The 11,877-nt window shown below is 55.0% G+C and overlaps 1 protein-coding gene across 2 annotated transcripts in view; it reads right to left on the reverse strand.

The window, feature by feature from the left end:
• Positions 1-11,149, reverse strand: part of EIF2B4 (eukaryotic translation initiation factor 2B subunit delta) — a 55,043-nt gene extending 43,894 nt beyond the window's left edge. For both annotated transcript variants that reach the window (XM_063441846.1, XM_063441845.1), the window contains exon 1: positions 11,057-11,149. In XM_063441846.1, the coding sequence (XP_063297916.1) occupies positions 11,057-11,078 (22 nt within the window). In that variant the 5' untranslated portion in view covers positions 11,079-11,149. The remainder of the gene's footprint in view (positions 1-11,056) is intronic.
• Between the last annotated feature and the right edge of the window lie 728 nt (positions 11,150-11,877).

Consider the following 11,877-nt stretch of genomic DNA (forward strand, 5'->3'; position numbering starts at 1 on the left):
TTTGCAACCATGTGGTTAATGGAGTCTGCCTCTAGTCCTGGATAATTAGATTTCCTCTCCAATTATCTCCAGGGCAGAAGGGAGGAAGCCAGGATGCATTGTGGGGATGTTTTACTTTTACTGTTTGAGCCAGAAGGAACAAAAGATACTTTTAGTAACTTTTTAACCCCTGGTCGGATTCATGCCATTTTTTAATATGTTGTTCCCCTGAATGGATTGATTGTGGATATGTATTTTTATGTGAATGTGATGTATGGTTTTAAAGTTATGAAAGTTGTGTAAAAGTATATTTTGAACTGTACACATAATGGGATTAAGTGTCACACTAAGGGGAGGGGATGTGTGGGAGGTAACATCTATGTTATTGGTTATTTTATGCCTCCCCCTGGGTGTGGCCTGTATGTGTACTCATGTAATAAAAACCAGGCTGGGTGCCCAGCACCTCAGACCACTGCTTGACCTTCAACACGGAGCCTTGTCTCGTTCTTGGGGGGATTCACTGTATGCTGTTGGAGATTTGACTGCTAGGAGTGTAAGCTGATGTCTGCTTTTCCTATTCATCTGCTAGCAGCTATTTGTGAGGTTCCAGCTGGAGTGCTACCTTATTCACCTATAGCCAGTTCGTGAGTTCTGATGTTCTGCAGCAGCTGTGCCTTTCTGAGAAAAGGGGATTATCGCCTAAACGGATTTTAACCCCTCATATGCTGAAACGGTCCGTTACAATTGGTGGCAGCGGCGGGATCGTTCCTACAGCCAGAAGGACAGCTACAGAACACCATTTCTTTGGATTTACAATTTGAGGACAACGCATGTCTGAGTACAGCGACCCTGACAGCACCAGGATGGAACCAGCAGTGGAGTACAATAAGGGTGACATGGATGACCGGGATGCAATAAGGAAAGGCATCTGGTACCAGGCCCTGGATAATGTACAATACCAGCGGGGTGAGAGTCTCCCCAGTGAAGAGCAGCGGTTGCAGAAGCAAGTGGCCCTGCGGATGCCCTTCCTGGGAGAGCAGCCCCTGGAGGAATGGGTGAAGGAACTAGAGCACCGGGTATGGCAGGAGCTATGGCTGGAGGATGCCTACCAGGCGCTCTGGTGGTATATGGCACAGTATATACCCTGGACAGCCGAACATGACAAGCCAGAAGGAGAGGAGTTTGATGGTCCTGGCTTGTTATGGGAGTCCTTTGCAGAGCCTGGCTTCGGGAGCCCTGCGCAAACCAGACTACAGGACATTTTCTATGAGAGGGAGGCTAGGCATGAGTGGGATGACCCCCATGAGGTAGAGCAAGACCTGGCTCACCTAGCAGCCCTGGAGTGGGAACTGGAGCAAAACTACCAAGATCTCTTCCGCTTCATTGGGAAGGCTCAGCAGGACAGTAAGGTGACAGACCCAGATCCAGACCCCTTCCGCTGGGAAGATATTGTAGAGATTTACTGGGAAGAACCCCAGGTGGCCTGTAGAGATGGGACCGAGGTCTCTCCACCGGCCCTGCAGGGAATTGGGAGCCCAGTCTCCATTCCCCAGCGGCAGGCTGAGTTACAGGGGGCAGAGGTAGTTGGTCCCACCCCCCAGCAGCAGAGTGATATGCCGGGAAGGCAGTGTGAAGTGCAGGGAGAGGAGAGCAGCGTCCTCCCTCCCCAGCGGCAGGCTGAGTTACAGGGGGCAGAGGTAGTTGGTCCTACCCCCCAGCAGCAGAGTGATATGCCGGGAAGGCAGTGTGAAATGCAGGGAGAGGAGAGCAGCGTCCTCCCTCCCCAGCGGCAGGCTGGGTTACAGGGGGCAGAGGTAGTTGGTCCTACCCCCCAGCAGCAGCATGATTTTTTGGGAATTGGGAGCCCAGTCTCCATTCCCCAGCGGCAGTGTGAAGTAGAGGGAGAGGAGAGCAGCGTTCTCCCTCCCCAGCGGCAGGCTGAGTTACAGGGGGCAGAGGTAGTTGGTCCTACCCCCCAGCAGCAGCGTGACTTTTTGGGAATTGGGAGCCCAGTCTCCTTTCCCCAACAGCAGGACACTGTATTAGGAGAAGAGACAGTCGGTCTCCCTCCGCAGATGATGGAAGTATGCATGGGAGAGGAGCTTATTACCACCTCTCCCCAGCAGCGGATTATTAATGGGCAGAGTGTTCTATCGGGAGAGGAGCTTGTTACCCCCTCTCCCCAGCGGCAGTTTAATGTACCAGGGGGAGACTGTAAGCCCCCCACCGGTGCAGATGGGACCGTGGTCTCTGCACTCACCACACAGGGGGTAGGGATGGTTGGTCCTACCCCCCCACGACAGAACTATGTATCCAAGGGGGAGACAACCGGTCTCCCCATTCAGCAGCAGAGCTATGCAACGAAGGGGGAGACAATCCGTCTCCAGCAACCAGGCTCCAACCAGACTACTCCGGTGGTAGTGCTGGCATCAGGACAGAGTACCGCTGGTCTCTGCCCACTCAGCAACCCACCAAGGCAGCCTACCAGTCCCCTGCACAGCTGGGGTGAGGCACCTGGACATGGACAACTTTCACCTCTACCCAGGTGTAGTAACCATTTATTGTGGGTGGGCTGTACTGATGTTTCTGCTTTGTGGGTGGGTTGCTGGACTAACAAGGGCACTGACCGGCAGGAGGTCAGGTACCCTGTTAGTCTTTTTGGAAAGGGGGAGAGATGTGACGAAACCAACCTCGCCACTGAGAACTGGAGAAGCCTGGTTGTCCGCCTGCTGCCTTTGGACTATGGCCCTGGGAGATTGGGCCCTTTACAAACAGTATTCGGCCCTAACAGAGTGCATGTCACTCATTCTGGCCCTTTAAATACAGTGGGGCCATTCGGTACTTGCCCTGTGTGAGCAGTGATACCCCCCCCAGATAGCTATGCCATGGAGCCTATTCATATAATGAAAGACTATGGGAAAGACTTTGGCTCCATGGCAATTAAACTGTATTTGTGTGGTCTGCGTGCCATTCACCTAATAATGTGCACGCAGACCTGAGCTATCTGGGGATATGTTAAATGTCTGTGTTTAATGTATAAAAAGTGACTTTATGTATTTTAAAGAGTTTTATGTTGTTTTGCAACCATGTGGTTAATGGAGTCTGCCTCTAGTCCTGGATAATTAGATTTCCTCTCCAATTATCTCCAGGGCAGAAGGGAGGAAGCCAGGATGCATTGTGGGGATGTTTTACTTTTACTGTTTGAGCCAGAAGGAACAAAAGATACTTTTAGTAACTTTTTAACCCCTGGTCGGATTCATGCCATTTTTTAATATGTTGTTCCCCTGAATGGATTGATTGTGGATATGTATTTTTATGTGAATGTGATGTATGGTTTTAAAGTTATGAAAGTTGTGTAAAAGTATATTTTGAACTGTACACATAATGGGATTAAGTGTCACACTAAGGGGTGGGGATGTGTGGGAGGTAACATCTATGTTATTGGTTATTTTATGCCTCCCCCTGGGTGTGGCCTGTATGTGTACTCATGTAATAAAAACCAGGCTGGGTGCCCAGCACCTCAGACCACTGCTTGACCTTCAACACGGAGCCTTGTCTCGTTCTTGGGGGGATTCACTGTATGCTGTTGGAGATTTGACTGCTAGGAGTGTAAGCCGCTTGGGAGCTTTTCCTGTTCGTCTGCTAGCAGCTATTTGTGAGGTTCCAGCTGGAGTGCTACCTTATTCACCTATATCCAGTTCGTGAGTTCTGATGTTCTGCAGCAGCTGTGCCTTTCTGAGAAAAGGGGATTATCGCCTAAACGGATTTTAACCCCTCATATGCTGAAACGGTCCGTTACAGAGGCAAAACTCCATTGAACACATGGCAGCAAAAGACAATAAAATACATAAAAATATATAACTGTGCAGCCATTGCATAAAACAGGTACATTCAACATATCCCCAGATAGCTTAGATCTGAGCACACATTATTACTGAATGGCGCTCAGATCACACACATACAGTTTAATTACCATGGAGCCAAAGTCTTTCATTATACGAATGGGCTCCATGCCATAGCTATCTGGGGTATCACCGCTCAAACAGGGCAAGCACCGTATGACCCGGCTTTCGTGTCTTTGCAGGGGAAAATCAAGCTTTTTAACATGGGGCCATAGTCCAGAGGCGGGCAACCAGGCTCCTCCAATGAAATGTGGCGAGATTGGTCTCGTCACAAATGGGAATATAGTTTATTCAACTATTCATTCGGTAGCTCAGATCTGGACGTTTCAGGTATACAAATTGCGCCCAGATCCCACGAACAGAATGGGGAGTTTCGGCCATATAGAGTCTTATTCGGTACTTTTGTCACAAACCCCTGATGGCGGCCATGTTTTAAGGCTGGTCAATGGACAGCGGGATCTCGACCTAACACTCATGGAGCGTGGGTCGGATACATATTTACACGAATCCCCGCTCTCAGTATGGTTGTCCCGGCCGTTCGGGAGACGACCGGAGACCTCCTGCGGTTAACCGCAAGATCAATGTTCTAATTGAGGCCACACGCCAGAATGTAGGTGATCCCCGTTCATGAATTTTCAGCAGTTTTCCCTTCGGGAAAATGCATACGAACGTGGATCCCCTGTGACCGTCAATTAGTTGGTGGTTAACCGCAGACCGCAGCTCCTTGTGCAGTTAATGAGAGGCACACTCTGCTCGTAGGGTGGTCGGTTATTCGGTACTATTAGAGGTGACGGGGGTTAAGTGGCAGCACACGCCAAGGGCTGGGTGGCCCATCGTTCGTACAGACGAATGTGTATTTCGAACGGTTCATGGAGTGAGTTCGTACAGTCTGAATACCGACATAATATGGGTTTTAACGAAAAGGGGTTATTTTGTAACAGTGCATAGAGTCCTTGTAACAGCTACGAAGCACCTTCCTTAACTTTGGCTGTCCATAACTTTGATTGTTACAGTATTATACATTATTTGTCACGGTTCGTTAAGAATATAGCATTCGTCTGGTTGTTCGGTAGTAATCCAATTGCAAACATATTAAATCTTACCGTTCTACAAATGAACAAACTACCGAACATCCAGGCCACCCCGGAGAGTGGCGTGGCTCTAACTTTCCCACCCCCCCCCTATCGTTAGTCACACTACCTTGATTGCTAACCACAAGAACGCACTGGGTATTCCCTGGGTGTCCGCCGTTCTGCGTACGAACACGTGGCGGCGGCCATCTTTCCATACGAACACACCAGCGGTGTTTGGTCGCCGAGTGTCTGGAACCCAAATCGGACACTCAAAAGCGCGAACACCGCACAGACCTCCATACTCCAACCCATTGGTGGAAAATAAAGAGAAACGAATGACGTTCGGTGAAAAGAATCATACAAACAAGGGGAATCATACGAACCCTGACAAAACCCATTCTGTAGACCTTTTCGTGATTTTCAACCACACGAATGGAGACAGACCGCAAGGCCAAAACACATGGAACTATCTTCGGCTTACACCTCATGTGCGGTCGGTAAAACTAAGACCTCCATAAAACTTTCGATGCCTGAACCGATCTGGGTGATTTTTCAGTATGTTGCCACCCCACCAGATCGGGGCTATCAGGGGATATGTAAATTATGGGTGTATGGTACATCTGAGAATTGGGGAAAAATTTGTTCAAAAACCTCTATGTAATTAAGTTATCCCTCATGCTTTGCTGTAGTAGATAGCATGTAGACTTGCTGGCTCTCAGTACAAAATGTAACTTGATTAACCCACAAAATAAATTTCACACCTGTCTATACCCCCCGTATCGTAGGTACCAGTCTTGGGGGAAGTATATACAGTAGGTGTCGGTCTCTGGGGAATAATATACAGTAGGTGACGATCTCGGGGTAGGTACATACAGTAGGTACCAGTCTTGAGTAGTTATATTAAGTAGGTGTCTGTCTCAGGGTAATAATATACAGTAGGTAGATAGACAGATGTAGGTAGATACAGCAGGTATGTAGATCTTGGCATATACAGTAGGTATGTACAGCAGGTAGCTATATACAGTAGGTGGATATATACAGAAGGTAGGTAGATATACGTATATACAGTAGGTAGGTATATAAAGCAAGCAAGTAGATGTAGGTATATCGAGTAGGTAGGTAGATACAGGAGGTATATATGGCAGGTAGGTCTGTACACATATATGGAAGGTAGGTATAGGCATATATAGTAGGTAGGTATAAACGGGTAGGTATAAACGGGAGATAGGTAAAGGTATGTAGGTACATACAGTTATCCAGTGAGTGTAGGTGGCTGGGTGTTACAGGGGGCCGGCGGGTGGGTGGCTGGGTGTTACAGGGGGCCGGCGGGTGGGTGGCTGGGTGTTACAGGGGGCCGGCGGGTGGGTGGCTGGGTGTTACAGGGGGCCGGCGGGTGGGTGTTACAGGGGGCCGGTGGGTGGGTGGGTGTTATAAGGGGCCGGTGGGTGGGTGTTATAGGGGGCCGGTGGGTGGGTGGGTGTTATAAGGGGCCGGTGGGTGGGTGTTATAAGGGGCCGGTGGGTGGGTGTTATAAGGGGCCGGTGGGTGGGTGTTATAAGGGGCCGGTGGGTGGGTGTTATAAGGGGCCGGTGGGTGGGTGTTATAAGGGTCCGGTGGGTGGGGTCGGTGTTATAAGGGGCCGGTGGGTGGGGTCGGTGTTATAAGGGGCCGGTGGGTGGGGTCGGTGTTATAGAGGGTCAGTAGGTGGGTGGGTGTTGTAACGGACCGTTTTGCACAAAAGAGGTTAAAAACCGTTTAGGCGATATTCCCCTTTCCAGATGCACCGACAGCTACTGTAAGCACCAATCGCCCAAACTGCAAACACATGAATTCACCAACTCCCGAACAAGAAACATGAATACTGGAAACAGCTGAACAGGAAAAGCATACCATCAGCTTACACTCCTGGCAATCAGCATACAATCCAATTCCCCCCCAAGAACGAGACAACACTTCGTTTTGAGGGTCAAGCAGAGTCTGGTTTACTGGGGCTACCTGTCCGGCTTTTATGGTGGACACTCCCCTAGGGGACCAGATGGGAAACTGGGAAACATATTGGACATTGACCAATCACAAACTTACAATCCCACAATGCATCACAATCCCTCCTCTCTGTCCTGGAGGTAATTAGGAAGTAATCCAATTATCTCCAAGGACAGAGGCAAAACTCCATTAGCCACATGGCAGACAAAGGACAATAAAAGACAAAAAAATACATACTGTTACATTTATCACATAGAACATACACATTCTACCTATCCCCAGATAGCTTAGATCTGAGCGCACCTTATTACCGGATGGCGCTCAGATCACATACATACAGTTCAATCGCCATGGAGCCAAAGTCTTTCAGTATACGGCTGGGCTCCATGGCGTAGCTATCTGGGGTAGAATGGCTTTAACAGTCTGCAGAAAGGCATGAACCACTTTCTGCAGGGAAAAAGAACAGGGGCCATAGTCTAAAGGCAAGAGGCGGGCGACCAGGCTCCTCCAGTGGACAGTGGCGAGGCTGGTTTCGCCACAGGTGTTATAGAGGGCCGGTGGGTGGCCGGGTGTTATAGAGGGCCGGTGGGTGGCCGGGTGTTGAAGGGGGCCGGTAGGTGGCCGGGTGTTAAGAGGGGGCCGGTAGGTAGGTAGGTGGCCGGGTGTTAAGAGGGGGCCGGTAGGTAGGTAGGTGGCCGGGTGTTAAGAGGGGGCCGGTAGGTAGGTAGGGGGCCGGGTGTTAAGAGGGGGCCGGTAGGTAGGTAGGGGGCCGGGTGTTAAGAGGGGGCCGGTAGGTAGGTAGGGGGCCGGGTGTTAAGAGGGGGCCGGTAGGTAGGTAGGGGGCCGGGTGTTAAGAGGGGGCCGGGTGTTAAGAGGGGGCCGGGTGTTAAGAGGGGGCCGGGTGTTAAGAGGGGGCCGGGTGTTAAGAGGGGGCCGGGTGTTAAGAGGGGGCCGGGTGTTAAGAGGGGGCCGGGTGTTAAGAGGGGGCCGGGTGTTAAGAGGGGGCCGGGTGTTAAGAGGGGGCCGGGTGTTAAGAGGGGGCCGGGTGTTAAGAGGGGGCCGGGTGTTAAGAGGGGGCCGGGTGTTAAGAGGGGGCCGGGTGTTAAGAGGGGGCCGGGTGTTAAGAGGGGGCCGGGTGTTAAGAGGGGGCCGGGTGTTAAGAGGGGGCCGGGTGTTAGAGGGGGCCGGGTGTTAGAGGGGGCCGGGTGTTAAGAGGGGGCCGGGTGTTAGGGGTGGCCGGGTGTTAGAGGGGGCCGGTAGGTAGGTGGCCGGGTGTTAGAGGGGGCCGGTAGGTGGGTGGCCGGGTGTTAGAGGGGGCCGGTAGGTAGGTGGCCGGGTGTTAGAGGGGGCCGGTAGGTAGGTGGCCGGGTGTTAGAGGGGGCCGGTAGGTAGGTGGCCGGGTGTTAGAGGGGGCCGGTAGGTAGGTGGCCGGGTGTTAGAGGGGGCCGGTAGGTAGGTGGCCGGGTGTTAGAGGGGGCCGGTAGGTAGGTGGCCGGGTGTTAGAGGGGGCCGGTAGGTAGGTGGCCGGGTGTTAGAGGGGGCCGGTAGGTAGGTGGCCGGGTGTTAGAGGGGGCCGGTAGGTAGGTGGCCGGGTGTTAGAGGGGGCCGGTAGGTAGGTGGCCGGGTGTTAGAGGGGGCCGGTAGGTAGGTGGCCGGGTGTTAGAGGGGGCCGGTAGGTAGGTGGCCGGGTGTTAGAGGGGGCCGGTAGGTAGGTGGCCGGGTGTTAGAGGGGGCCGGTAGGTAGGTGGCCGGGTGTTAGAGGGGGCCGGTAGGTAGGTGGCCGGGTGTTAGAGGGGGCCGGTAGGTAGGTGGCCGGGTGTTAGAGGGGGCCGGTAGGTGGCCGGGTGTTAGAGGGGGCCGGTAGGTGGCTGGGTGTTAGAGGGGGCCGGTAGGTGGCTGGGTGTTAGAGGGGGCCGGTAGGTGGCCGGGTGTTAGAGGGGGCCGGTAGGTGGCCGGGTGTTAGAGGGGGCCGGTAGGTGGCCGGGTGTTAGAGGGGGCCGGTAGGTGGCCGGGTGTTAGAGGGGGCCGGTAGGTGGCTGGGTGTTAGAGGGGGCCGGTAGGTGGCCGGGTGTTAGAGGGGGCCGGTAGGTGGCCGGGTGTTAGAGGGGGCCGGTAGGTGGCCGGGTGTTAGAGGGGGCCGGTAGGTGGCCGGGTGTTAGAGGGGGCCGGTAGGTGGCCGGGTGTTAGAGGGGGCCGGTAGGTGGCCGGGTGTTAGAGGGGGCCGGTAGGTGGCCGGGTGTTAGAGGGGGCCGGTAGGTGGCCGGGTGTTAGAGGGGGCCGGTAGGTGGCTGGGTGTTAGAGGGGGCCGGTAGGTGGCCGGGTGTTAGAGGGGGCCGGTAGGTGGCTGGGTGTTAGAGGGGGCCGGTAGGTGGCTGGGTGTTAGAGGGGGCCGGTAGGTGGCTGGGTGTTAGAGGGGGCCGGTAGGTGGCTGGGTGTTAGAGGGGGCCGGTAGGTGGCCGGGTGTTAGAGGGGGCCGGTAGGTGGCTGGGTGTTAGAGGGGGCCGGTAGGTGGCCGGGTGTTAGAGGGGGCCGGTAGGTGGCCGGGTGTTAGAGGGGGCCGGTAGGTGGCTGGGTGTTAGAGGGGGCCGGTAGGTGGCTGGGTGTTAGAGGGGGCCGGTAGGTGGCTGGGTGTTAGAGGGGGCCGGTAGGTGGCTGGGTGTTAGAGGGGGCCGGTAGGTGGCCGGGTGTTAGAGGGGGCCGGTAGGTGGCTGGGTGTTAGAGGGGGCCGGTAGGTGGCTGGGTGTTAGAGGGGGCCGGTAGGTGGCCGGGTGTTAGAGGGGGCCGGTAGGTGGCCGGGTGTTAGAGGGGGCCGGTAGGTGGCTGGGTGTTAGAGGGGGCCGGTAGGTGGCCGGGTGTTAGAGGGGGCCGGTAGGTGGCTGGGTGTTAGAGGGGGCCGGTAGGTGGCCGGGTGTTAGAGGGGGCCGGTAGGTGGCCGGGTGTTAGAGGGGGCCGGTAGGTAGGTGGCTGGGTGTTAGAGGGGGCCGGTAGGTGGCTGGGTGTTAGAGGGGGCCGGTAGGTGGCCGGGTGTTAGAGGGGGCCGGTAGGTGGCCGGGTGTTAGAGGGGGCCGGTAGGTGGCCGGGTGTTAGAGGGGGCCGGTAGGTGGCTGGGTGTTAGAGGGGGCCGGTAGGTGGCCGGGTGTTAGAGGGGGCCGGTAGGTGGCTGGGTGTTAGAGGGGGCCGGTAGGTGGCCGGGTGTTAGAGGGGGCCGGTAGGTGGCTGGGTGTTAGAGGGGGCCGGTAGGTGGCCGGGTGTTAGAGGGGGGGCCGGTAGGTGGCCGGGTGTTAGAGGGGGCCGGTAGGTGGCTGGGTGTTAGAGGGGGCCGGTAGGTAGGTGGCTGGGTGTTAGAGGGGGCCGGTAGGTGGCCGGGTGTTAGAGGGGGCCGGTAGGTGGCCGGGTGTTAGAGGGGGCCGGTAGGTGGCTGGGTGTTAGAGGGGGCCGGTAGGTGGCCGGGTGTTAGAGGGGGCCGGTAGGTGGCCGGGTGTTAGAGGGGGCCGGTAGGTAGGTGGCTGGGTGTTAGAGGGGGCCGGTAGGTGGCTGGGTGTTAGAGGGGGCCGGTAGGTGGCTGGGTGTTAGAGGGGGCCGGTAGGTGGCCGGGTGTTAGAGGGGGCCGGTAGGTAGGTGGCTGGGTGTTAGAGGGGGCCGGTAGGTGGCTGGGTGTTAGAGGGGGCCGGTAGGTGGCTGGGTGTTAGAGGGGGCCGGTAGGTGGCTGGGTGTTAGAGGGGGCCGGTAGGTGGCCGGGTGTTAGAGGGGGGGCCGGTAGGTGGCCGGGTGTTAGAGGGGGGGCCGGTAGGTGGCCGGGTGTTAGAGGGGGCCGGTAGGTGGCTGGGTGTTAGAGGGGGCCGGTAGGTAGGTGGCTGGGTGTTAGAGGGGGCCGGTAGGTGGCCGGGTGTTAGAGGGGGCCGGTAGGTGGCTGGGTGTTAGAGGGGGCCGGTAGGTAGGTGGCTGGGTGTTAGAGGGGGCCGGTAGGTGGCCGGGTGTTAGAGGGGGCCGGTAGGTGGCTGGGTGTTAGAGGGGGCCGGTAGGTGGCTGGGTGTTAGAGGGGGGGCCGGTAGGTGGCCGGGTGTTAGAGGGGGGGGGCGGTAGGTGGCTGGGTGTTAGAGGGGGCCGGTAGGTGCTCACCCGCTGGGTCGCCGCTCTCCATGCTGGGTTTCCTCTGGAAGCTCCGCCCACTCTCTGACGTCCTGTAGACCGAGCGGCCAATCAGTGAGAGGGATTGCTGTGTGCGGTTAGGTTGCTGTCAGACATGCGCCTTGCGGCCACCGTACCTCATCCTCCTTAGCCGGAATGACGTCACCGCGCACGGTGCGTACAGTAGGCGGGCAGGTCTCTCCGAGCTCTTTCATTCATTTCATGAGTGACATCACTGAACCATTCCTTGTACTCCCCGCGTACCGGAAGTAGGCTTTCCGCCATGTTGAAAGAGGGCAATGTTTGGGAAAGGGAGATAGCAATAAGAGTGAGATGCATCGGGCTTCTTTCATGCGAGTGGTTGGGATATCCTTTCTCTATGTTCCTGCAACGTTCCGCTATTCGGGTTCTTAGTCGCCTGATGGTACGTTCGATGTATTGGAGGCCACATGGGCGCACCCACATATAAATCCCATGTTTGCTATTGCAGGTGATGATATCTTTGATATTATATATTTTACCAGTATTGCTTTATCTGAAAGTGGTTCTCAGTCTTTCTGTTGGATTGTTGGTGTTTTTAACATGCTATGCATGAATTACATTGGCAAAAACCTTTACTTCGGGACATGAAATTGTCAATGTTTGTTTTGTTGTCTTCGGTATAGTTTTTTTGTGAGGTGCATTTTTAAATCTGGTGCACCTCTAAAGACTATTTTTGGTCTCTCTGGAATTAGATTTTTTTTTAAGAATATCGCCCTCCTTCCATAAATGCCAGTGTTTATTCAGGATCTTTTCTAATTGTTTATTTTTAT

Source organism: Pelobates fuscus, chromosome 2 (genome assembly GCF_036172605.1).
Source record: "Pelobates fuscus isolate aPelFus1 chromosome 2, aPelFus1.pri, whole genome shotgun sequence".
In the NCBI taxonomy this organism is placed as follows: Eukaryota; Metazoa; Chordata; class Amphibia; order Anura; family Pelobatidae; genus Pelobates; species Pelobates fuscus.